The 27,017-nt window shown below is 39.5% G+C and overlaps 1 protein-coding gene across 1 annotated transcript; it reads left to right on the top strand.

Annotated features, from left to right (window-relative positions):
• Positions 1 to 445: 445 nt before the first annotated feature.
• ncam3 (neural cell adhesion molecule 3) lies at positions 446 to 27,017 on the top strand. The gene is made up of 16 exons (XM_088326570.1): positions 446 to 590; positions 1,437 to 1,508; positions 3,491 to 3,685; positions 5,714 to 5,848; positions 5,957 to 6,097; positions 6,220 to 6,337; positions 6,880 to 7,034; positions 7,744 to 7,877; positions 11,570 to 11,705; positions 13,265 to 13,432; positions 14,343 to 14,466; positions 15,767 to 15,905; positions 20,347 to 20,515; positions 20,581 to 20,773; positions 22,837 to 22,968; positions 24,800 to 27,017. Exons 1-16 carry the CDS (start codon positions 521 to 523, stop codon positions 24,840 to 24,842), a joined length of 2,124 nt encoding a protein of 707 aa, XP_088182696.1. The 5' UTR covers positions 446 to 520; the 3' UTR covers positions 24,843 to 27,017.

Raw genomic sequence — 27,017 nt, 5'->3', positions numbered from 1 at the left:
CTGTGCTTGCGTGGGTTTCCTCCGGGCACTCCGGTTTCCTACCAGATTCCAAAAACTTGCATGTCAGGTCCAAATTGTCCCTAGGTGTGAATGGGCGAGTGAGTTTTCTGTCTCTGTGTGCCCTGCGACTGTCTGGCAACCAGTTCAGGGTGCCCCCTGACCACTGCCCAAAGATAGCTGGGATGGGCTCCAGAACCCCTGCAACCCTACTGAGGATAAGCGGTGCAGATAACAGATGTATAGTTAAAATGGGAAACCAGTATCAATCCAATTTGCGTACTCGCTCAGTATCGATAATATCAACATTTGGATCGCTCTACCCACCTTTATTAAATGGCAGCGTTGAATGAAAACAGAATAGATGAGGAACGTGTTCCCCCCCGCCCACATCTTGCTTCCTTTCATCCCTTCTTGAATGCCTATATAACTTCAGACTCAGACCCTGCCTGTGATAGAAGATAGAGATTAGCTGTCTTTAAACATATCAACCTGCTAACCTGACTGCAGTTTTCCCAAGACCATGCAAAAAATGACAATTTTCTACGTGACCATCACCCTGGTCTTGTTGCTACTGGTTATTTGCACCACAGGTAGGTTCACTATTTGTTATTATCGATTAGATTCAATAGCAATGCTATTGTATTCTTTGTGACATTAGTTAATGTCTTCTTTTTCTCTTTGTATTTTAAGTAGACAACATCATTTTTCTGCAAGTATATTTAATTCAGACCAAATGATAGATGATTTAATTTGAATTTATAATTTAGGGTGATCAAAATTAAGAGAAGACTTTTCAATTTTCAGGAATTTGTTGTGTGAAAACGAATTCAAACCCTATATAAGGGGTGACAAACACATTTGAGCTTAGGGGCCACATTGTATGAAAACGATTCTCGTAAATTAATGGCATAAAAAGTGTGCTTAGCTGAAGGGCTGGGGGTCTTTTGGAGGCTCAGAAATAAATCATGATTCTGAGATGTGGGATTTGATTTTAAAACAACTATTGAGGGTTTGTTTCTTCAATAATTTTTTTTCTTTATCAAGATTTAACCTTTTTAGGGTTTATCAAAACAATTCATTTCTACAACAGTTTAATTTTTATTTTACTCAGGGAAACGCATGCAGACTGAAGTGACAAAAATAGCATGATTTATTGATTTAACAGTCTTTCTGCTTTTGATCTTATTTTGTTTATAAAAATGTTTACCTTATTTTGGCAAGTTTGTTGTTTCATTTTATATCATATATCACTGGACATACTTAAAACTTGAAGTGATTGTTTGACAAACTGCAGCTAATTTTTCCCCTGTGCTTCTCTCAGCATTGTCTTACCGGGACATAAAATGATATGGCGGCCCACCTTTGGTCTGCGGGCCATGGGTTTGAGCCTTATATCATCAATATGATGGCTCTTATACATTTCCTCTCTTTGCCAGACGCCAAAATGGACATCATCACCAGCAAGCAAGATATTCAAGTTGGAGAGGAGCTATTATTGCTGTGCAAAGGTCTGTTTTTCACCTGAAATTTAATGTATTTTCCAGACAATAAGCCACACCTCGAAACCTCAAATTGGCCAGAAATTTTATAATGAATAAGGCGAATATACCGCGAAAATCGGTGGATACGGTTGGAAATGCATGCTGTATTTACCGGTGTGCGTTACCACATGACGTTTTACAGCATACTACCGTATTTGAGCTGAGCCAATTCGCAATACGTTATATGCCACGGAGTTCGGACCCGGGTCGTGGTGGTGAGGGTGCCGACACTTTCCCACTGGAACAGCAGTGGTACAAATGACATACAGAAAGGCATTAGAGCTTATCTCACTATCAGACCCTATTTGGTCACTGTACCAGAAACACTAATTTACATAGTGCATTTTTTCTTCATTCTGATGAGTTAAAGGGACAGTGTGTGTTACTAAAAACCTTATATCCAGTAAAAAAAAAAAACAAACAAAAAAAAAACATTTACCTGAATTTAAGGCAAAAATCCATGAACATGATCATACCAATCTTTAGTATCTAAAGAATAATAGCTCGAGAAATTAGGTATTTCTTTTTCACCTTGGAATATTTTTTGGGGATCGGCGCCATGTTCTTCCGGCATTCTGCTGCCACACTTTGTCATATATCACTGGCTCTAGCATGTACCAGACAACACAGAGCCATTTAGTGGTTACATATTACACATTGGGGCTTTAAAAGAATGGAAAGTTTTTCAACAAAATATTATACAATCTATTTTAAATAGTAAATGGTCTGCATTTATACAATGATTTTCACGACACTGAACACTTCTCAAAGCACTCTACAATGTGTGTCAAGGTAAAAACTTGAGATTAAAGTGGAGTCAAGAAAAGGACACACCCTGATTCGGAGTTTTAGGTTTTTGATAGCCCATTCCATCAGAGGTGCGTGTTTCCGGGTTCGGATCAGGAAAGAATCATGCTCCTCTTCTTTCAGAAGGCTCATTTATTGGAAAACACAAGAATGAAACTACACATCTAATTGGTCTATATGAACACAGGAAATGAATCTGATTGCTTTAGACAGGAATCGCATATTTAAATGCATTGTATAATGTTTGTCGCTAGATGGCGTGCGAGTATAATAAATGAGCAATAAAAATGACTTGGAATGTGGGAGGCAGGCTTTCCCAAAAACTAAACTTTGTAGACACAATGTGTCTCTGTAGGAAGAAAGGAATGTGGGAGGCAAGGCCATCTTTTGACATTGAAGGCGCTTGCCTCTGAACAGCAAGTGTAATCGTAAAACCACACACTTTTTAAGTATACTATAAATATTAAAGATATAAGAGTACAAATGTATAAGAGTATATAGAAATACAAGAATATAAAAGGCACGTTTAAACCATAATTTCCCTTACATATCTCCACACCTACACATTCACACACACCGATAGGGGGGATAGCCTAGAAGGCACCTACTTGCTTATCAGGGGCATTAGAGGTTCAGTGTCTTGCCCAAGGACACATTGACATCTAACTCGGAAGAATTGGAAATCGAACCTGCAATCTCTCGGACACAAAATGAGCGCTGCCACCGCCATAAGTACATATACATACGTATACATATTAAACCGCAACATTATTGACGCGCAGGTAAATAATTGGAGAGACTGTTTAACCTATCAGAATGCTGAATTAAATTCACAGTGAAAAACAATGTTTCTGGCACTGTGAGTAAAAATTGTGTTGGTAATGAGATAAACTCTAATGCCTTTTCGTATGCTACGACTCCAGGTCGATTCCCCGTTGCAACACTTACCGACACAAATAAACACGGTAGCCCTCAATGTGGTCTCAACTTCATGCGACTTATTGTCCCACGTGCCTTGTGAATGAAAAATATTGGAAAACTATTTTTTAGGGAGGTGCGCCTTATAGTGTGGAAAATACGGTAGATATGACCGACTTTTTTGTATCATTATATGTAAATAACATATTTTTTTCCTCTCTTAGCTGGTGGTGAAGGACAAATAACATGGCAAAAAGACGGACAGGAAATCGATGAAGAGTTGATCTCACCAATTGACGAGTCCTCTTCTAAGTTTGTCATCAAGAGCGCCACCGTGGCAGATGCAGGGAGGTACACCTGTCTGTGTGAATTTGACAGTGGACACATGGATGATGTTAACACGCAGATTTTTGTTTATGGTAAGTCCACTTTTAACGCATGTTATTTTTCAGACAGAGGGCAGGGGCAGTAGTTTTAGCACCACCCAGTGCCTATCTTTGCACGCCACTGCAACTATGCACTATGCATACACACACACACACTAATCCCCCAAATGTTATGCTGTGAAATAATCCTTTGTTTTTCCAGGGGTTACGTTACAAAAAGAACCCCAGATATTTGAAATTCCAAATTATGATATTTTTGCAATTTGTATACAATGAAATTCCCTAAAATACGTTGAAAACAAAAAGAAAAGAAACATTTACAGACCCATGCATTTGTTTAGCAGATAAAATGCCTGTACACTGTACCTTTAAACATTTTTAGTCTTTTACAGATAACTACGCTCTTATAAGGTCAGTCTTTAGTCAATCAGAAAAAAAAACAATGCACATTCCAAATCTGTGAAACACTGAGACATTGAAAGGTGAAAGGCGAGAAATGATTGAATATTACTCTCAAACATAAGTAAGAGAAAAAATAGCTTACACACAGTGTGGATTGTAACAATCTGAATATAGTGGAACATGTACTTACGAGCTTAATTTGTTCCAGGATCGCGCTCGTAACTCGATTTGCTCGCGAAACGAGCTAATTTTCCCAAAATGAAATCATTAAAATCTAAGTGATCCGCTCGCGTCCTCCCAAAAGCAAACAAGTGAACCCTAAATAGCTACAATGGTTTTAGTGATCATGTCTTCCTGATCACTAAAAACACATTAAAATAGTAAGAACACATAAAATAAACATGAAAAATAGAATACTTATTTGGGCGGCAGTAGCTCAGGAGGTAGAGCACTCGTCTCGGGATAAAAGGATCCCAGCTCGAATCCCGACTCGTCCGTGTTACATGTCGAAGTGTCCTTGGGTAAGACACTGAACCCCTGACACCCCCAATAAGATGGTGAGCGCCTTACATGGCTGCAAGGCCGCTATTGGGAAATGTGGAGCACATTGTAAAGCGCTTTGGGAAGTCATTGACTTGAAAAGCGCTATATAAAATGCAGATCATTTCATTTCATTTTTCATTTCATTTTCATTTCATTTTTATATAAATATGATGAAATTAATGGAATAAAATGTGAGCTCATTATGAGGGCCGTGACAAATGTGTGCGCTTACTGCTGAGGAGGGGGGTGGCAGGGCAGTTGCAAGGAGTCACAGAGATCATATACCTGTCAGCTTCTACGTTTGTTATACAATTTTTTTTTATCATTTCACATTGTGTACGTCATATCATATTTTTATACGGGTAAAAACAATTAAAAAAGACCAATCTTATCCGCCCATTTTGTCTCTGGTAGCAGATGACAACATCAAGGTAGACGCGATATTCTACCAAGTCTGTCTTGGTGTGAGTTGGTGCCGCATTGCGTTTGTAAGGTTTATTATAGCTTAACAAGAAAGATTTTCAATTATTAATAAAGTGAGCAATTGGCGGAGGTTGACAGGTATGGGATCAAGAGACTGTTGATGATATATAGGCACTTACTCATTCTCATTAGCTGCACCGCTTATCCTTAGTAGGGTCACGGGGGTGCTGGAGCCCATCCCAGCAATCATCATGCAGTGGGCAAGGGACACCCTGAACTGTTTGCCAGCCAATCGCAGGGATAAGCACTTACTGTACACTTCACATCAAAGTTATTGTAACTTTATACAAACACATGCATGAAAACATTTTGCAGCACATTTTTTTGGTTTGTAGTAGTTTGCTTGCGCAAATTGGACAAGCTGATGCTGGTAGTAAGCAGTCACAAGCGGTTAATGGTCTGTAGAGGTAGTCTCTGGGACTGCTTACAAACAGGATTTTCCTATGTACAGCGAGCAAGATTTTCGTTTAAAAAAGTTCATGCACTGAAATTCTCGTGTATAGAGGCGCTCATATAAAAACAGAAACACATTGAATTATGCCTTTACTGAGTTTATATATTCTGAGACACATTGCTGATGTAGTCTATTGGAAAGATTTCTCGGACTCAAAACAATATTACGTTTGTTTACAGACGGTCCATCATTCGAATCAACCCCCACTTATCATGAGTTTTTGGAGGGTACAGAAGGGGTTTTGCCGTGCCAGGTATCTGGTCAACCGGCAGTAGAAGTTCGCTGGATTTACAGCAAGGAGATGTCCTCTGATGGTAAGGGGATCATCATGGAGCTAACAATGTAACAACTCCCAAATCTGATGGAATTTCAAATGTAATCTTGTATGGTTCTCCTGAAAATGTTGTCTTTGTCTTAATTAGAAAAACATATTCACCAGCTACCTGACAACACCCTCGTCATTGAGAAAGTGAAGCGCCAGAATGCTGGGACGTATGTGTGTCATGCCCAGATCAAAGGAAGGCCTGTCTTCAAGCAGCTTCCTATATCTCTCGTTGTTAACGGTGTGTCTTTTTGAACCGTGAAACCAATGATGGCTTGCAGGATGAGTTATCTGAATCCACACAATCCTAACTTATTATGAAATCGATGTCCTGAAACCATAACAAAAGCTTTTTGTATTCAGGCCCTCCTACTGCACACATGAAAGAAGAAGTCAAGAAAGTCATCGCCGGACCAGAAGCCAACGTTTCTTTGCTGTGTTTGGTAGACGGTCAACCAAAACCTAATATCACCTGGAATATGTAAGACACAATTTTAACCATTGAGCTGTACCCATAGACAAGTAACAGAATAATCAAGTCAAGTCTCCATTCGGGCCCGGTGCTATGGAATGCTCTGCCCTCTGAGCTTCAGTCTGCAACTTCAGTTGAACTGTTTAAATCTAGACTTAAAACACAATTCTATTTTATAGCTTATGAATGACCTATATTTCATGTTGATGATGTCTGTGCATTGTTTGTTGGTGCCCTTGCAACATCCTTTTTGGCCCGGTCATCCTGAAAGCCACTTCTCAAGGTTCTTAATTACCTTATGTTGAGGTTTTGATGTTTTCCTTGCCCTCATGTAGGTTTTAGATCAGTGATAATAGTCTGTAGTCTGTACAGCCCTTAAAGACATCTTGTGACTAAGGGCTATACAATTAAACATGACTTGACTTGACAAGTATGTTATTTCCATAGTATTCTCACCTTTGGCTTTGTATTTTCTCAACAAATAGTTGAACTCCAATGGGCGACTCACATTACAAAGGGGTCTTACTGTTTTGTACTAAATGATCTCCCAGGCCTTCAGCGTATGATCAAACGCATCACAAATTCAACTCCGACCGCAGCCAGTTGACCATCAGCTCCGTCGTCAGGGAAGACTACGGAGAATACATCTGCACTGCGGCCAACAAGATCGGCGAAAGTAGCGCATCGGCTATGCTTCACGTCTTTGGTTGGTTCTGTTCTTATCTGGAATATTCATGTTTGCAGATCCGTTTTAACCGCCGGGGTTGTCAGGCACTAATTCCTGTGGAGTAACTAATAAGGACTTAGCAAATTTGGACAGAACGCCAACACAAAAAGGACAGAAGTTTTAACAAATAAATGTTTTACGTCTGTTTATCTGCAAGAATGAAGGATGATGTCAAAACATTTTCTCCAGGATTGTGTCTAATGATTGAATATTGAGGGGATGTTCTTATCAGATCAGTTCAAAGTTGCCTCACAATAAAATACTTCATCCCTCCTTCTCGAGGAGGACTAGTTGCTAAAGGCTAACGCCCTGTTTTTGAAGGAGGAGGCCAAAGTTTGAACTTATTTTTCAGTTCTTTTTGAACAACAGATTCTCTGGCACCTGCTAGCAAAGCTAGCCATTCTTTAAAGACATTTCTGTTTTTTGAAATGTTTCATTTTTTCAGTCTGTGTACTGCTTGCGTTTCTTTGGGTTGTAGTTTAGCGCATAAACGCTAAGAAATGCAGCCAGGAGTTAACTTGCAGAGAAAATGAAAACAAAATCCACCATTTTTTTTTTCAACACTGTGATTCTGGTCTCAGACAGTCAGTGGGACTCCAGAAGTCTGTTGAAAGCTGCCATGTTCTCGACAGTATTCCACTTTAAAATGTGGGAGCTGTTTGACCACATTGGGTTTGCTTTATTTCAGAGGCTCCTGAGGTGTACTTGGCTGTAGAGCATAAGAATGTCAGCAGGGGAGAGAGCGTGGCAGTAGCATGTAATGTTTCTGGCCTTCCTCAGCCTGACTTGCACTGGATCAACAAGCAAAATGGTCAGACTCAAGTAAGTGCCATACACACATGCATGAATGTATGACCACCAACTGAAAGGAAGATCTCATGACCAAAATATAGTCTTTACATAACGAGAATATAATAATTATTCCAAACATCCTCCAAAGAAGATATTAATCATTGGTGAATATTTGGATATTTATGTAGTCATCTTTTGTAAATTTTTGCTTTATCCTTATGTTAGTTTTCTGCAACCCACCCTGCTTTTTATTTTCTTTGCTTTTTCGATCCAACCTGGTTTGTCTTCCGGTATTTTCACAAAAGTACTGTAAACAAACTAAATGAGCGAATTACGTAGCGTCATACACATGGATGAAGAGGCTTTCAGCTTATCGGTCACAGAGCAGGGCGCTCTTTTTAACGTAAAATGTCATTTAAAGTGTTGCGTGGCAAACTTTCCTGTATCACGGAGCACTTTAATGGCTGACAATATTATCGCGGCCTGGCCCACCAAAAACATAATAATAATAATAACAATAAAAACAACAAAATTAAGCCCAAATACACTATTATCACTAGACCTCGAGGGGTCTAGATAATATGAGTAAAGGCAATAGATTTTATCCCATCGTCACACTATTATATAGGTATTATACTCACAGTACCCTGTTGTCTCCCATTTTATCTTGAAGGTCAAAGGTTACACAACATTATTTTGTCCGAACTCATTCCCATAATGGTCCGTTATGTTGTAAATACTTTGTGAGTAAAAACAGTGTGATGATATGCCTTGATATTGATAATCCTAGTGGCATTGTGGCTAGAATTTAGTGCCCTCACCGCCGCCGGGTTTGATTCCAGCACCCAACATGCACCCAAATTTTGGCATAATTTCTAGTTTTGATTATATTATTTGGCTGAGAAAATATAGTAATGTGTGAATATACTACCAAATTTTCCGTGGTCTGGTGCTTGTAGACCATATATTTAGAAGGCACTGTTATTTAGTAATTCACTTGAAATTTTGCAGACCATTTTGTATTCTTTTGACATAATCCACGTTTCTTCTCAACCCAATTTGAACGAGTAATTTCACTTCTAAAATGGCTACAATTTTGTTTTCCAAAAAAACGCTTGGCAGCCACAAAACACAGCACTATATTTTGTGTTTGTACTGAATCCTACTGTGCTCCCAAAAATCGGAGTTTTTAGCACACTTCCAAATTTCTTTGGCATGAAGTAACACTTTTTCGTAATTCTAAAAGTTTTGCTCGCTCGATTCGAGTTTTGTTCACGCTTCAAGAAGCTCAGCTCGTTTCTTTTTGGTGTTCAAGCACAACTTGATTATCAGTGTCCATCATGGTCTTGTTCTTGGTGAACAATTTATTGAGTGAATGCATTTTTATTATTGAACAAATGTTTTCAACAAATTCTTTGAAAGATTACGTGTTTGAAGGTGGTGCCCTTGACTTAAAAAAATATTCTACTCACTGAGCTTTTGGTTTGAATAATCATTGCAGCCTCTGTCATGGTGCCTGTCTATCGCGAGTGCATACATATTCATCTCCTTTAGACGTACTCGAATAAACTCATCTTTTTTTATATTTTGGGGGGTTTGGGTTAATATTTGGAGTGTGTTTGAAACAGTCCTTTTCTTACTTTCAACATTTTCATCTTTGAATAATTGAAATCAGCCAGCTTGGATGGTAAAATCACTCTCTAGCCCCCTCGCCTCCTTTCGTTCAACCTAATTCTCTGAAGATGATAAGATAAAAGCAGATTAGCAGGGTAAAAAACTGTAAAGGCTCTTTGAACTGAGTTGGACATTGATAACACACACTTAATAGAATTTTTTTTAAAATTTAAATATTTTAAGAACATCTCAAACTTAATAACTTTTTATCCCACCACGCATGTCTGCTTTTATCTTATCTTTATCTGAGCTATTCCAGACTTGGCAAACATTAGGATGCAGGAAAGGTAGGGGGGATTGGGGGTTTAGAGTGATTTCATGCTGGTGCTCGTAGTTTTCTGTTAGTGTAGCATAAAAATGGCGAAGGTAAGAAAAGGACTGTTTACAGTCTGAAGGCTAACCCAACCCCCTCAAAAAGATAAAGAAAAGAAGGATTTACTCAAGCGCATATAAAACAATGCACATACTTGATCATGCCAAGGAGCACGACAGAGGCTGCAAAGATGATTTAGGCCAGATGATAGTGTCAGCAAGTAGAACATTTTCAAATTCCGGACAGCATCTTTGGGGTAAACTGTTTTGCCTACAGGGTTGGGTAGGGTTACTTTAACTGCATTACTTTCAATTACTTTTGGATTACTCTAATACCAAATATGCTAATAAAAGACAAAAGAAACTAAATATGAATAAAGTTATGACTCACAACACGTAGTAAGCTTTCTCTCCTGGCTTTGATCGCTTTGATCTCCGGCAAAACTAACATAAAATGCGACAGAAACAAAATGAAAATAAATCCAAACAGCTTGCCAACATCATTTTTGCCGTTCCGTGTATTCCGTTACTCCCCAAGCCTGCACAAAATTTAGTAATTTTATTCATATTTAGTTTCTTTTGTCTTTTAATAGCATATTTGTGATTGGAGTAATCCAAAAGTAATTGAAAGTAATCAAGTTAAAGTACCGTATTTTCACGACTATAAGGCGCACCGGGTTATAAGGCGTACCCCCCCAAAAAAGCTTTTTGTCATTAATTTTCCATACATAAGGCGCAGCGGACTATAAGGCGCTACAGTGGGAAAGTCAACAAAACAATCAGATAGTTCAGTCAAATTTATTAACCCCTTTATATTCCAACGGTTCGCAAAGAGGCAAATACGAGTCTCAGACACCATGTCCGTACCATGTCACCAATCACTCGAATGTGTCATTCCACGTATCATTAGGAAGGTTAAACTCTTGGCATTCAAGAAGTGCCAACCATTTCTTAGTTCCTATTTTCTTTTTCGCTGGCAACTGTGTGGACAGCAAACCAAGAATTTCATTGTGCATGGAAATGTGGTTCTTAACTGTGCATATGATAATAAACACTTTGAATTTAATTAAATCTAAAAATGGACTCATCACAGAAACATTAAGATCAGTCTGAAACAAGAAACTGAGAAAATATAAACCCGGGGTAGCTCACCAAAGTCGTCTTGCAGCTATCACATTCAATAATAATACGTAACCATTGTCCTCTTAAATCTGTGCGTGTAGTAAATTCAACCGTGTAAAATATGTACACGCTCCAAAACACGCAATAATGCCGACAAATAAAAGAAAAAAATCAACCGAGAAGCATCTGCATTGATGGACGTTTCTTGTTGCTGTCTGTTTAGCCCTATTAATTCCTGATTACAAATACAAACTAGTAAAAAATGTTTTCTCCAGGCAGTAGAGTAACTTGTGATTCACATCTTTTTCGGCCAATTGCCGACTTTGTTTTGCCCCGCTTTAGCCTATGCGAGCCTGTAAATGCTAAAACTTTAGCCAAAAGTTACCGATTCAAATGATGATTGACACATTGGTTAGGAAATGAAATCCCAGCATACACCGCGGAATTGCCTTAGTTGCGAGACCTTTCGACTCAATATTTAACCTTATATAAGGCTCACTGTATTATAAGGCGCATGGTCAGCTTTTGAAAAAAAGGAAGCCTTTTAGGTGCGCCTTATAGTCGTGAAAGTACGGTAAACCTTCCCAACCGTGTTTGCCTATCATTCATTATAGGACTCGCCTTCTGGTCGCATCCGCGTTGAGGACGGTGTCTTAATCATTGATCAAATTGCGCCATCTGATGGTGGCCTGTATTCCTGCATGGCTGTTGGTGTCATTGGCAATGCGTCAAGAGACATTACAATCTACAGTAAGTTTTTAGCTTCTTTGCAAGTCTTTCTTTGGTTCTCACACAAAATCACAATAACGTTTTTAATTAAAATATGCCTAGTTTTGCGAAGTACTAGCAACATTGTCGGTTTTATTTCAATAATAAAAAAACTTGTATGAATAACAGTAATTTAACGAATACCAAAGAAAAGTAATGAGTTACAATTGCTAATTACTTCATTTAAATAATAAATTGAAAGTAAATAAATAGTAAAGATTTTGATTTTCTTTATTCCTGTATAAGCCACCCTCTTTCTCCATGCACTGCCTACAGGTGACCCATAAGCAAATATGCGCATATTAACTGAACCCCTGATTTCATTATTGTAATTTTTAATTGTAAATATGCCTTTGATGCGAGCATACAAGGTAGGAGGAATATCACAATATCAGGAAGGGGAAATTACCCATTCTTGTACTCTGTGCTTGAGACAGTGCCACTATAACTGTATTCATTTGTATTGAATTTAGGGTTGCGTCACTGGCGTGAAGAGTGATAAATGTGACTTCATGGGTGAACAATAAAACGTCAATTTGTAGCAAACGCAGACATTGTGAGTCAAGGTCTGATTTTAGAAGTAGGGGAGTTATGCACCACGTTGTAATGACAGTAGAGTTACAAAATTTTATTAAATAACACATTACGGAATGCATTACCGAGAAAAGTAAAAAAGTGTTCCAGGAAGGAAAACGGTCGTCCCAAACATTGATTAATGCCTCCTGGAAACTATGCCTCCTGGGTGTTTTTTTTCAATTTGTTAAGAATTGGACACGAATATGTCAGATATAGTTTCAAACCCAGATACAAACTATCTTGTGGCTCTTAGTATCTTTCTCTCTTTGTGTCTTTTTACCTTTGTTTGCTCTCTCTTCCTTTTTTCTTTTTCTCTCTCTTTTCTCTCTTTCTCTGTCTCTTTCTTGCTTTCCCTTCTCTCTTTCTCCCCTTCTCTCTTTCTCTCCTTCTCTTTTCTCTCCTTCTCTCTTTCTCTTTGGATTTCTTTCTTTCTCTCTCTCTCTCTCTCTTTCCCCCTCCCTCACTATTTCTCTTTTTATCTCTATTGTTTCTCATGTTCTCTCTCTCTCTTCTCTCTCTCTCAGTCTCTCTCTCTCTCTCTCTCTCCTTCTCCCTTTCTCTCTTTCTTTGTCCCACCCTCTCTCCTTTTCTCTCCCTCTCTTTCTCATATTTCTTTCCCTCTACTGTATTTATTGCCGTTCTCTTGTCTTTTTTGCTTTCACCTCAGTGGAAATGTTTTAATCTAAACTTAAAACTCACTTCTACTCCATAGCATATGAATAACCTACTCTTCTCGTCGGCTGAAAAATAGTCTGTGTAATATAGTGTAATAATCTGTGAAGCCCTTTGAGACTCTTCGTGATTTAGGGCTATACAAATAAAGATGACTTGACTTGACTCTTTGTCTTTGTCTCTAATCTACTAGTCCGGCCCCCGAGAGAATGTTTGTTCTATCTTGTGGCCCCCGAGTTAAAATGATTTTGACACCCCTGTACTAATGTATTCATTCCTGTGCAAAAATACAGCTCAGCCTGGGCCACCCCCCTACCTGTCAGTCAAACCAGGACCAGCATCAGCCTTCTTTTCTCTCAAAACACCCCCCATTGACGGGGGAACACCAATTACACACTTTGTTCTGCAATGGAGACAAAATACAGAAGAGGAATGGGAAGAGGTCATCATACCAGCTTCAGGTATTTACAACTGATACATTACACGTATATATACTGAACAATATAGTTAAAACATTTGGGGTCACTTAGTAATGTCCTTATCTTTGAGATAAACAAAATGTTTTTTTGTCAATAAAGATAAAGTGAAACTAATCAGAAAGACACCTCATAAGTTGTTAACGTAGTAAATGACTAAATTCTCTGCAAATATCAGGTTTTAAATGAATTAAATGCAATATCTTCATAGGTGTATAGAGGCCCGTTTCCAGACCCCAGCACTGATTTAATAATATAAATTTCGTTAGAAGGCTAATGGATGATTAGAAAACGCTTGTGCAATGATGTTAGCTCGTTTGAAAAACAATCTAGCTGCTTAAAAAAAGCTATTAAACCTACCTTACTTTGAGCCAGTTGAGTATCTGATCCGTCACGTTTGCGGGTGTGATTAAACGTTCATGTTGGCGAGAAAAAGAGGTCTTTCGTGAAAAACTCAAAAGTCTATTCTTGCTCTAAGAAATTAAGGATATTTTATGTGAGAAATTGCCGATAAATTTAAGATCTCCTACAACGGTGTGTACTACTCCTTTCGGGGAACAGCACAAACAGGCTCCAACAAGAGTGTAAAGAAATTGGAAACACAAAGAAGCAAGAGGACAAGTACATGAGGGTCTCTAGTCTGAGGAATAGACGCCTCACAGGTCCCCAACAAGTAGCTTTGTTAAATAGTAGCTGCAAAACTCCAGAGTCTAAACTTTCAATGAAGAGGCAAATTCCTTGATGCTGGCCTTCAAGGCCAACAAAAGGAATATATTCATATAGGCAAAAGAACTAAATTCTCTGTGTGACCCCAAACTTTTGAACAGTAGTGTAGGCCACAAATAACGTATAAAAGTATTATTCCAAAACTGTGTTTTCCTTTCCTCAATCTTAGATACTCTAGCTGTGACCTCCCTCCTGCCTTACACGTTATACACTGTGCGCATGGCTGCTTTGAATGCAGCTGGACGGGGCCAATTCTCAGATGCAACCTCAGTGCGGACCCAAGGAATACGTGAGTATCACACTCATGTGACACGACACCTTCGAAGTAAAAATAGCAAAACAACCGTCCACCTTGTTGTTGTAAAATAGGTTTCCCTAACTCTGACCTCATCTTAAATTTTTAAATAAATATATTTTGCTATTCAGCGTTGGGCACATCACTGAAAAATAATAAATAGTGACAGTTACTAGCTAATTTGTTTAAAAAGTAACTCAGTTCCCCCAAATTAATGACACCAAAAGGTAATGCTTAACACCAAAGGTAACTATCTAGTTACAATTGCTTTAAATAAAAAACTTAATAATAGAAGAAAACGTGTACACCAACTTGTAAAAGTAGCGAACTTGTCCATTTTGAGAGCTTGCAAACAAACACTTAGCCGAGACACTCCATATCCATTTGGTCACTGGGCTTCAAACCACCAGGAGATCTTCTTCTCCATTTCTGGGTACTGTCAAATATTTTTTTTTTCACCAGGCCTGTTTTGCCAAAATAATTTTTTAAATAAAAAGACCAAAATTTGGATACTTTTACGGTAATTTGTGTACTCACGTTTAACCCATTGATTTCCTGTTGTTTTTTTGTTCTTGTATAAACCACGACTCCCTTCTCATGAACTGCCTACCATATGTTACTGTAGACACACAACCAAATATGCGCATACTGTATATAAGCTGTCCCCTGATTTTGGTATTTTCTTCTATAGTTGTATATTTGCCCTGAATACGACTATATACGGTAGTGAGAGTATCTCCATGAGGATAAATTCAGCAACCTTGCTCCGTGCTTGAGATGGCACCACCATAACTGTATTTAATTGTAGTTTGTAGCTAAAAATAAACATACCCTCCCTTCAGAGAAAGTTGTTGGTAGATCAAGATTTATACGAGGCAACGTGAGTGATGCGGAATCCTTCGGCAGCCATAAGACTTTGAAATTCATGATCTGCGTTTATTGTGGAAACGCACCACGGAGTAGGGAAATAGATTTCCAAATGTTTTGATAATAACGCATTACAGTACTCGCTACAGAGAAAAGTAATTGTGTTCCTTCCTTTGTAACGTTTTAAACCCTTGAAGTTTATGAAAAACAATTCGTGTTTATTACATCTGTTGTGAAACACTTTGCTTCTTTTACTGTATTTTTCTATCGTTCATTCTATCTTCGTATTTTCATTATCATGTGTGGCTCCTCTGCTGTCCCTCTCACCATCTGACCATCCATATGTATAGAAGGTAAGAAAAACACAATATCATTGACTATACTTCAAGTTGTTGTGTCGTGTTTGTTAATGTCTGTTGAATCTCAATGAGCCATCTAGGTGAACCAGACAGTCCTGTTTTGTTGTGCGATGAGATGAAACTAAGGGCCAACTCCTTCTTCATCCCCCTCAAGCATCATACTCTAATTGGCGGGCCCCCGCTTCTGCACTACAATCTCCGCTATCGAGAGGTTAGGACAGTGTGTACTATTTAGCGCCTCCCGGTTGTTAAAAAACATCAATAATGAAAAAAGAAACAGTATTAATTTGAATAATAAGGAAAAATACATGAACTATCATATAAACCTGCATTTTTTTAATAGTCACAGGTCAAGAAATTTGTTTTTATTTTATATAATATGAGGAACACCCAGAGGGAGGGGCGTCAGTAGCTCAGGAGGTAGAGCGATCGTTTTAGGATTAAGGGATCCCAGTTCGAATCCCGGCTTGTCCGTGTTACATGTCGAAGTGTCCTTGGGTAAGACACTGAACCCCCCCAATACCCCCAATAAGCAGGTTAGCGCCTTACATGGCTGCACAGATCACGGCCGCTATTGGGAAATGTGAAGCACAATGTAAAGCGCTTTGGGAAGTCATTGACTTGAAAAGCGCTATAGAAATGCAGATCATTTCATTTCATTACATGAATGTCAGCCTTCTCGCTTCGGAGTGTAGCCTAAAATACCAAAAACCTTGTGAAAGGCTGGGCAGAAAATGAGAAGAAAAAATTGTGTCATTTGGTCACTTTGAGTCTCTGTAGTTGGTATTTCTCCTTGAGATTTGGAGCACTTGTTTTCAGTTGCATTACATAATACGGCGACATCTAGAGGTCAAATATTAAGTGACAATTTAGGCAGTGCAGATTTTAAGTGAGCTTCAAAGAAGTCATTACTACTATTATTATTATAATAATTATTGTTATATATACTTGACATCGGGTCAGTCTGCTTTTCCCTCAGTGTTTCTCAAGCTTGTGCTGAAACCGGAATAGAACCATTTTTAAAAAAGGCATACGGAAATTCACTTATTGTAGTATCGGATCAATTTTTTGAGCCTTATAATGTTTCTCAGTTAACACAAGATAATGCAATCAGGACCGGCCCAAGCCCTCATGGGGCCCTAAGCAAAATTAGATTTGGGGCCCCGACGAGAACTGCATACCTACGAGAACTCATTCCATGTTCTACTCCGGGGTGAGCAACTATTTGGAGTCGAGGGCCGCATGTGACATGTTATACTTCTTTTGAAATAAATGAGTTTCATCAAATTGGTTTTGGAACGACCACAATTAGAGCAAAATAGTATATTAGGTCTCTGTTTTAAGCACTTCATGAGTTATTTTGTTTTGAAGTATTACTGTAGTTTTTTTTCCGTTGTTTTTTAGTTCTTCTGAAGTTGGATTTTTATCAAAGTTATGTATTTTTTTGTAATGTACATTTTTTGAATTTCGAAAGTAGATTTTTAGTTGTATATCTGTAGTATTTTCATAGTGTTTTTGTATTATTACGTTAGTTTTATAGTTATAGTATTTTGTAGTATTGCTGTTGTATTTTTTAGTATTTTCATACAAGAATGTTTGTCGTATATCTATAGTATTTCTGTAATTGTTTTGTAGTACAGTGTTACTGTAGTTTTATTATTGTAGTATTTTTGTGATATTTTCATAGGATAATTTTTGTAGTATCGCTATAGGTGTAATTTGCAGTATTTCTGTTGTAAACTTCTTATATTAGTATTTTTTAGTGATATTTCTCTAGAAGTTTTTTTATATTATAGTGTTGTGTATTTGTATATTTTAGTATATCAGTAGAAGTATAATGATGTATTTTCACAGCAGTAATTTAGTAATATTTTTTGTAGGACTTTTGTAGTATTTCCATAGTAGTATTTTTGGAGTAAAGAAATTTTGTAGTAGTATTTTGTAATATAGTATTACTGTAGTAGTAGTTTGGAAGTCATTCTATACTGTTTTTTTATTTTCAGAATGAAAGCAAAAAAATATATGAGGTCCTGTTTTTAAGCATTATATTTGAGATTTAGTTTTGCAGTTATCGCGTAGTATTTTTGTTGTATTTCAGTAGAAGTATTTTTGAGTGGACACACAAAGTGACAATGGGGACAATGTTGGTAGCAAAAAAGTTAACCACTCTTTGTGGCCCCCTAGTGGTTGCGGGGCCCTAAGCAGCCCCTTAGCTCGCCTATGCCTTGGGCCGACTCTGAATGCAATACATGTCTGGCCTTGGTATACACGTGAAAGTATATGCAGTATTATGTTGTTTTTTTTCCAATTACTTTATTGCAAGAATGTCAATCATCCGGCCCACAGGCCAGATCAAGCCCACCAACAGATTTGATCCAGCTCGCGAGACAATACTGAGAGAAGCACAAGAAAAAAGAAATGCTCCGTTATGTCAAACAATGATCTGCAGTTATAAACATGTCCACTCAATGTCGCCAAAGCTACACACACTCTGAATCACTTGCTGTAGCTGTATTTGCTGACTACCATTAATCAACCAGAGAACATTTGAGGAATAGTTAAGGCAATAGGACTGCACTCACGTATTGCAACGTTTGCTACTACAAAACACTTTTTATTAGCATTTAGATTTAAGATACAAAGTAAAAATAGCACCTGAGTGTCTTTGGAGAAGATTAAAGAACCTGTAGTTCCTTTCTATGTCACGAGGTGGGACCGGACCGGCGAAAACAGGACAGGTAAACAAGGGAGTCGGACAGGCAGAATCAGAACCGGCAAAATCAGGACAGGCAGAATCAGAACCGGCAAACAAGACAGAATCAGAACCGGCAAACAGGACAGGTAAACAAGGGAGTCGGAATCAGGACAGGCAAAACAGGAGAGTCGGAATCAGGACAGGCAAAATCTGGAGAGGCAGAATCAGGACAGGCAAAATCTGGAGAGGCAGAATCAGGACAGGCAGAATCAGGAGAGGCAGAATCAGGACAGGCAGAATCAGGACAGGCAGAATCAAAACAGGAGAGTCGGACTCAGGACAGGCAAAACAGGAGAGTCGGACTCAGGACAGGCAGAATCAGGAGAGTCGGACTCAGGACAGGCAGAATCAGGAGAGTCGGACTCAGGACAGGCAGAATCAGGAGAGTCGGACTCAGGACAGGCAGAATCAAGAGAGTCGGACTCAGGACAGGCAGAATCAAGAGAGTCGGACTCAGGACAGGCAGAATCAAGAGAGTCGGACTCAGGAAAGGCAGAATCAGGAGAGTCGGACTCAGGACAGGCAGAATCAGGCCCGGCAAACAGAACAGGCAAAATCAGTAAGGGCAAACAGGACAGAATCAGAACAGGCAGAATCAGAACCTGACAAAATCAGTACAGGCAAACAGGCAAAAACAGGACAGGCAGACTCAGGGCAGGCAGGGGAGTCGGACTGGCAGGCAGGGGAGTCGAACAGGCAGGCAGGGGAGTCGAACAGGACAGGCGAAAACAGGACAGGCGAAAACAGGACAGGCGGAGTCGGACTGGCAGGCAGCGGAGTCGGGGTCGGACTGGCAGGCAGCGGAGTCGGAGTCAGACTGGCAGGCCGCGGAGTCGGAGTCGGACTGGCAGGCCGCGGAGTCGGAGTCGGACTGGCAGGCCGCGGAGTCGGAGTCGGACTGGCAGGCCGCGGAGTCGGAGTCGGACTGGCAGGCCGGGGAGTCGGACTGGCAGGCCGGGGAGTTGGACTGGCAGGCCGGGGAGTCGGACTGGCAGGCCGGGGAGTCGGACTGGCAGGCCGCGGAGTCGGACTGGCAGGCCGCGGAGTCGGACTGGCAGGCGTCAAATCCTTCCGGGACCCCATTCGAGGCACAGCATTGGCCAAGACGGGTGGGGCCGTGGTTCGAACGGGCAGGGAAGGTTACCTCAATGGGTGCTTGCCAAACGGCGTCCTCCAGCTCTCCCTAAATCGCGCTGGGATCGTTCTCTGAGTTCATTTCTGGTTGGCTCATTCTGTCACGAGGTGGGACCGGACCAGAACGGAGGCAGGAGGCAGGAAGGGAGAACTCAATTGCGTGACGATCAAAACTTTTATTTACCAAAATAAAAGTCGTCCAAAAACTCAGGGACGAAACAGAACAAAAACATTCTTACTCTCAGAATGGTCAGGTCCAGGTTTCCTCCGACTCAAACTAAACAGGACAGGGCATAACAGAACGGAAAAGGTGTAATGAGCCAGCCCCCGCAATACCCACAACCCAACCTTAAGTAGCAGCCACGCAATTAGCTGATCTGCTTCAGCTGGTGCCCAGGGGGCGGGGCAGACCGGTCGCCGTGGCGACCATGACATTCTACATTAGATATGAAATATAACAGTAAAGTTCCCAAATTCAGGTAAACTATTCCATAAAAATGAATGAAAAGTAGAAAAATACTTCTCAAATCATTGAAAAAAATCTTATTAAATCATTTGCACTTGAATTAGTGTTTATGTGCTATTTATGGTGACCATCCAAAATATTCCAAGCCCTAAAGCTAAGGCACATTTTTTTATGCCATTCATTTATAGTTTGGCCCCTGTGAGAGTATTTTTTTCTACCATGTGGCCCCTGAGTTTAAATGAATTTGACACTTCTGCTGTGTTACCTTAAAATTGTGGCTATTTCCTTTCTATTCAGGATAAATTTGGGGCGGAGTGGAAAAAGAAGCAACTGCCATCCCAAGCTACCTCAGTTAACCTCGTAGGTTTGACCTACGGTTCTCACTATCAACTGGAAATCGTAGCAGTCAATTTGAACGGTTCCTCTATCCCTGCAACATTCAACTTCACCATTGGAGACAAACCTGGTAATGTTCACATCAGCTCAAACCTAAAATGACAGAATTCTCTATTCACGATGAACACTTCGCAGTGCGTAGCGGCCTGACAAAAGGCAGCGTGGCAGGCATCATCCTGGTGATATTCCTGATGTTTTTCTTGATGGTGGACGCCATCTGCTGCTACAGGAACCGCTGCGGCTTGCTCATGTCCATCGCTGTGAAATTTTTGGGACGGAAAGTTCCGGCCCTTAAAATGATTGACGAAGGAGATGGTGGAAAAAATGGGTACACTTCAGTTTTTTTTTTCAATAATCTTGAATTACAGTGTCTTGCAAAAGTATTGGCCCCCATACGAACGTTTTGACATACTGCCATATTTCAGCTTTCCAACTTGAAGATAGAAAAAACCTCAAATGTTTTTAAGAATCAACAACATGTCACCCCGCGACCCTACTGAGGATAAGCGGTGTAGCTAATGAGAGGAGATGAGACAACATGTCAGAAACAATCATGAAAATAAATCACATTTATTCAACATTTTATATTGTGCTAACAAACACAAGATTAAAAGGTAGGAACAAAAAATATTGGCCACTTTTGAGTTCATACTTTGTACAACTTGCTTTGGCTGCAATCACAGCCACAAGTCTTTTTTGGGTATCTATAAAATTTGCACTTTGAAAGAAAAAAATCATCCCATTGTAGAATTTGCTTTATGTTTAGGGTCGTTTGTCTGTTGAACCTGCCCCATTCCCAGGTCCATTTCAGAACTTTTTTTTTTCGCCCTGATTTGGCTCAATCCATCTTCTCATCAACTCTCATGATCTACCCGTCCGTCCCTTCTTAAAAAAAGTATCCCCACAGCATGATGTTGCCACCACCATGTTTGATATAATATATACATATGTTTTTTTTCCTTGTTTGGGCTGAAGGTTTAGAGCAGGGGTGTCAAACATGCGGCCCGGGGGCCAGATCAGGCCCACTAAGGGATTGAATCCGGCCCGCGAGACAACGCTCAGAAAAGCGCAAGAGAAAAACGAGCTGCAGGTCGAAATATGTCCACTTGATGTTGCCAAAGCCAGGTGCCTCGAACAAAGACACTGAACTTGTATGTGTTTCTCTCCCTCTCTCTCTTCCTCCCTTTTCCTCTCTTTTCCTGGCTCTCTCGCTATCCCTTTTCCTCTCTCTCTCTCGCTCTCCCTTTTCCTCTCTCTCTTTTCCTACCTTTTTCTCTCTCTCTCTTTTCCTCCATTTTTCTCTCTCCCTCTCTTTTCCTCCCTTTTTCTCTCTCTCTCTTTTTCTCTTTCATTGTCCCACCCACTCTTTTTCTCTCCGCTTTGTCTTATTTCTTTCTCTCTTTTTCTTTCTCTCTAATATACTAGTACGGCCCCCGACAGAATGTTTGTTCTATCGTGTGGCCCCCGAGCTAAAACGAGTTTGACACCCCTGGTTTAGAGGAATGGTCATGTCTTGGTAGGTTTTCAGGGGTTTTATGCTCTCTCCATTTTGATATTCTTGCGTGCACATTGCTTCGTGAGATGTGTAAACATTTCAAAATGTTCTTGTACCGGTATTCCATTCCTGCCTTGAATTTTTCCACAACTTTATCCCGGACCAGTCTGGTATGTTCTTTTGACTTCATAATGCTGTATGTTCTCTGGTGTCTCCTTTCACAGACTTCTGAGCCCATCACTGAGCGGGTGCATTTAAACTAAGACTTAATGACACACAGGTGCACTCTGTTTTCCATTGCTAGTCATTTTTGTTGACATTGGATAATTCAGGAGCAACGCCTACTTAACTTTTTTTTCCCGTGGGAATTTGATTTAAAATGTGGAAAAAATTTGGCTCCACTACTTGATTGTGTCTCACATTGTGATTCTTAGAAGATGTTTTTGTTTTTTAGCGTTAAAGGTGGGTTGTGTAGTTTGAGGTGTTCCTAAAAAAGTTGATTCTTTCTCTATTAAGTATGTTTTACCAATGCTCAACCAATTTCAATGAGCTCATATGCTTTATTTTCCAATTACGCCTATTTCCTTTTATCTTACCTTTATCAGGCCTGTTGGGGGTGGTAGAAACCCCCGAAAACCTGAAAAAGGTTTATTTGAGCGCGTCCACGAAATGCACACACATTATATGTATTTACAGTTTGCTGCCATTTCCTGGCTTAAAGTCAAGATTTCAGCCTTAAGTTTTCAAATAACGCACCCCACCTACAGTATAAGTTCAAAGCCTGAACTCTGGCAATAACACAAAAGGTTCTGATGGGGCCTATACTTTTGCGAGGTACTGTATATGTTAATAAATGTTAACTCCAACCCTAATTGCTTTTGTGAATGTTACTTTAGGGAAGTGAAAATGAATGGGATGTCCACACCGAGAGTCGACAGGCACCATGCTAAAGTTCAGACGCTTCCTTCAAAGGAGGATGGGACCCTCAAAGAAGTCACCTGTGATAAAGCCTCTCTCACGAAACATGAGTATGTGCTGTTAAACTCAGTTTCAGTCTCGTTGAAATTGTTTTTAATGGTGAAAAATAACACAAATGAATACATTTAAAAATTGTTGTGACCTAAACCAGTGGTCTCCCGCCTTTTCTGTACCATGGACCGGTTTAATGCCTGACTTTATTTTAGTGGCCTGGCCTAATAATAAGTCTTGTAATATCATTAATTGGGCGGCTGGGTGGTTAGCGCGCAGAGGGTCAGGGTTCAAGTCCAACTACTGCAGCCTCCCCATGTGGAGTTTGCATGTTCTTACCGTGTCTGCGTGGGTTTCTTCGGGGCACTCCAGTTTCCTCCCACATTCCAAAAACATGCATGTCAGGTTAATTGGCCGGTCCAAATTGTCCCTTAGGTGTGAATGAGCGAGTGAGTTGTCTGGCTCTGTGTGCCCTGCGACTGGCTGGCAACCGGTATGGGGTGTCCCCTGCCTACTGCCCGAATACTGCTGAATTCAGTCCCCGGGACCCTACTGAGGATTAGCAGTGCAGAAAATGGATGGCTAAATATTAACAATAACAATAATAATAATAGTAAGCCCAAATCCATTGTGTAATCACTAGACCGCAGGTACATACAGTAGGTGGTTGTTTTTATTTAAAAGTTCATGTTGTTTTAGTTTGATACATTTTTGCATGGTAGGGAATGGTCCCAAATACAGTCCAATAACAGTTGCATAGTATATTTGAGAAATTCTGTGACCAAATGTTATGATTTGATTTCGTAACAATTTAAACCTCCGAATCTGATAACGATCACATTATTAATAGGTGAAACTTCACTGCTTCTAAAATAATTTCTTTGTCAATCATATTTGATAACACATACAATGATGTGATTTCAAATGTTATTCAACTTTTTTGAAATATTTTTCATTCAAGTACTCCTAACTAGTGCTTATCTTAAATACATGGTTTACTACTGAAAGATAATGTTGCTTGTTATAAATAAATGTTCCTATTTAACAATACTTTTAAGTTGTTTTTCCTGTAAAAAAATAAATAATAAAAAATCTTATAAGAAGCAATTTGATCTGTCAATAAGTCGAAATCATGATTTAGTACATGTTAAAATAAAGAAAAGAATATTTAATGTAAGCAAAATTGTCTACAGGCAGATGGGAGACAGTTTTTCCTCATTTGAAGTATTACATTTCAAATTGTACTAAAAATACTTTTTCATCTCATTAGCCGTACCGCTTATCCTCATTAGGGTCGCGGAGGGGCTGGAGCCCATCCCAGCCATCTCCGGGCAGTGGGCAGGGGACAAAAAATACTTTTTATTAAATTTAGATAAGTCATATCCATCCATCCATTATCTGCACCGCTTATCCTCAGTAGGGTCACGGGGGCGCTGGAGCCCATCCCAGCCATCTTCGGACAGTGGGCCGGGGACACCCTGAACTGGTTGCCAGCCAGTCACAGGGCACACAGGGACAGACAATTCGCTCGCTCATTCACATCTAGGGACAATATGGACCAGCCAATTAACCTGACATGCATGTTTTTGGAAACCGGAGTGCCCGGAGGAAACCCGCACAAGCACGGGAAGAACATGCAAACTCCGCACAGGAAGGTTGGTAGCTGGATTTTAACCCCTGACCTCAGAACTTTGCCGCACACGCACTAACCACCGCACCGCCGTGCTGCCCTAATTCATATCCAACTGTAGTTATCGTTACAACCTTTTTTACATGTGATAGTAGCACATAAATTACGACTGAACGGGTCTATTTGAAATGAAATTAATCTATGAACAGCAGTAATCATTGAATGATTTGTTAATGTTATATATCTTTTTGTCTCAACAGAAAAATCCAACCTGACATAAATCTGGCTGCTATGAACGCATGAGGACAACATTGACCAAAGAACAGCCCAAAATACTCATTTTAAGGAGAGAAAACAACAATTCAAATCCTACATCGAACAGTTCGCCGTTGTGTGAAAACTACGTAGTTCATGAGTTCTCTTACTTCAGTGTTGCAAAGGGGTAAACATTAAGAGGCATGATGACCATTCCTTACATTTTCCTCTCATGATGTAATTCTTCAAGTCTCTATGAAGAGTCCAAGGTGACAAGCTACTTATTACGTGATCATGTTATGATGTGGATAATCTGCTGGATCAGTTGAGTTTAACCTGAAATGTATTCTTGAGATCGGTCCTTCACAGGGTTTCTGTAAATTATTCTTGATTTTAAAGCGTTCTTAAATAGGCACATACTTTTAAAACAGACAGAGGTTTGGTTTGAATAGGATCAAGTGCAGCTCTTTAACAATGACCACCTCTATCTACATGCTGAATAACTTATTTGCAAGCTATCCCTCAGAAATGAATGCATCTAAGCGCTGTGTATCTAACATTTGTTGTCATTTTAGGTATTGTTTTCCTATTTTACTATTGTAGTGCTGCAAGTACTGAACACATACCATAAAAAATCCTTAAAATTAGCATAATATTAGTCCACTGAACATTTAGACTTTACTTGTGAAGATAATCTGTGTTTTTTATTAATCCTATATTTTTTCACCTTTCTACTGTGCAATGATCTGCCCACGTTTGCATGAACATCACAGAGTTCTCACGTTTTTTCCTGCGTTAGATACTTGTAACTTTATAAATAAGACATTCAAAATAAAGAGAGAATACATTAATGGATTTTGAATATAACAGGAGAAGAACCAGCCCTCAGATAAAACATTCCAATCTGTTTTTAACGGTCCTTCGCCAGGCCCTTCCTTTTTTAATTAAATCTCAAAACCACAAACAGTGAGCCGAAATAACGGACAACTGTGTGCAATGATAATAGACATAACAGCAAACAACTCTTGTATCCTGAGCAAACATCTTTGCAGGTGTCAGATAGTAATAACAGAATAAACTATTTACTTATCACATCAGTGAGAGGCAGTGCATTCACATCTAGGCCTTCAGCAGAAATAAGAACTTAAGCCCAAGCCCAACTTGACCTGAATTTCGGCCTGAGTCAGGCCACAAATGTCAATCATTATGTTTAGGTTGGGCAGCTCTCTTGCTGACTTTTTTATTCAACTATCCACCCATCACTGTTGTTCTTTGTCTTGCTCTTAAAGTGTCACACAAGTTTAGGGCGCACTGCTGCTGTGGTTCATGGTCAAAAAGACAGACGTCCTCATAATTTTCCCATCAACTCTTACGAAAATCTGTCAATGATGGAAAAAGTTTGATTAATGTAACCTCTGCAGACACCGAATATAAAAGATGTAAATATTTATACAGTCTTGACTAGTATGATTGGCTACAGTTTAATCGTCAATTATATTATGCCTCAGGGCCTTCTGACCTACTTGTAAAAGCTTCCGGGCAGATCTATGACCCTGGCAACAAGAAATAGCTGAAATGTCACAGTTAAATGTTTTAATATGGAAGCACACATCCCGAAGCAGCGCAACAGGGAAAAAAACAATGAAAGGAAGCTGACAGAACATTTGAAATTATTCAGTATTTATGGGCATTTTTTTAGTAACATCACATGATTCAGATATTTCTTAAGCCAGCAGAGAATTCCTTGCAGCCCTTGACAATGACCCACCACTGTATCACATATAAATGCATAACGGTTCTAATGCAGTTTGTAATTACTCATCCGTTTGAATGGCTACTTCTGTATTTTTGCCCTGTCAATTGGGATATGCTTTGGTATATAGGACAAGCACTGGTTGGCTTTATATCTCTCTCTTTTACTTGTTTTCTCTTACTAGCTTTGTATAAATTTTATCCCGAGGCTGCTATTTTTGTTGTTGAGCTATAACTATTTAACAAAGGGAAATAGACATTTATCAAGATTGTTATAATACGTAACTGTACAAAGAGATAAAGGCATTAAGTAATATATGTTAATGGAGCTAACCAATTTGTCTATTGAAGTTTCTGTACACATCTCTACTCGACAAATTCTGTCGCAGCATACTGTACTTACTTTGACAATGGTTGTTCATGCTTGCAAGTTATGTTATCTGTATTTTTTATATAATAAAAACAGTGACT

Source organism: Urocampus carinirostris, chromosome 2, assembly GCF_059441175.1.
Source record: "Urocampus carinirostris isolate Australia breed hairy pipefish chromosome 2, RoL_Ucar_1.0, whole genome shotgun sequence".
In the NCBI taxonomy this organism is placed as follows: domain Eukaryota; kingdom Metazoa; phylum Chordata; class Actinopteri; order Syngnathiformes; family Syngnathidae; genus Urocampus; species Urocampus carinirostris.
This window is presented reverse-complemented; position numbering and strand designations above follow the sequence as displayed.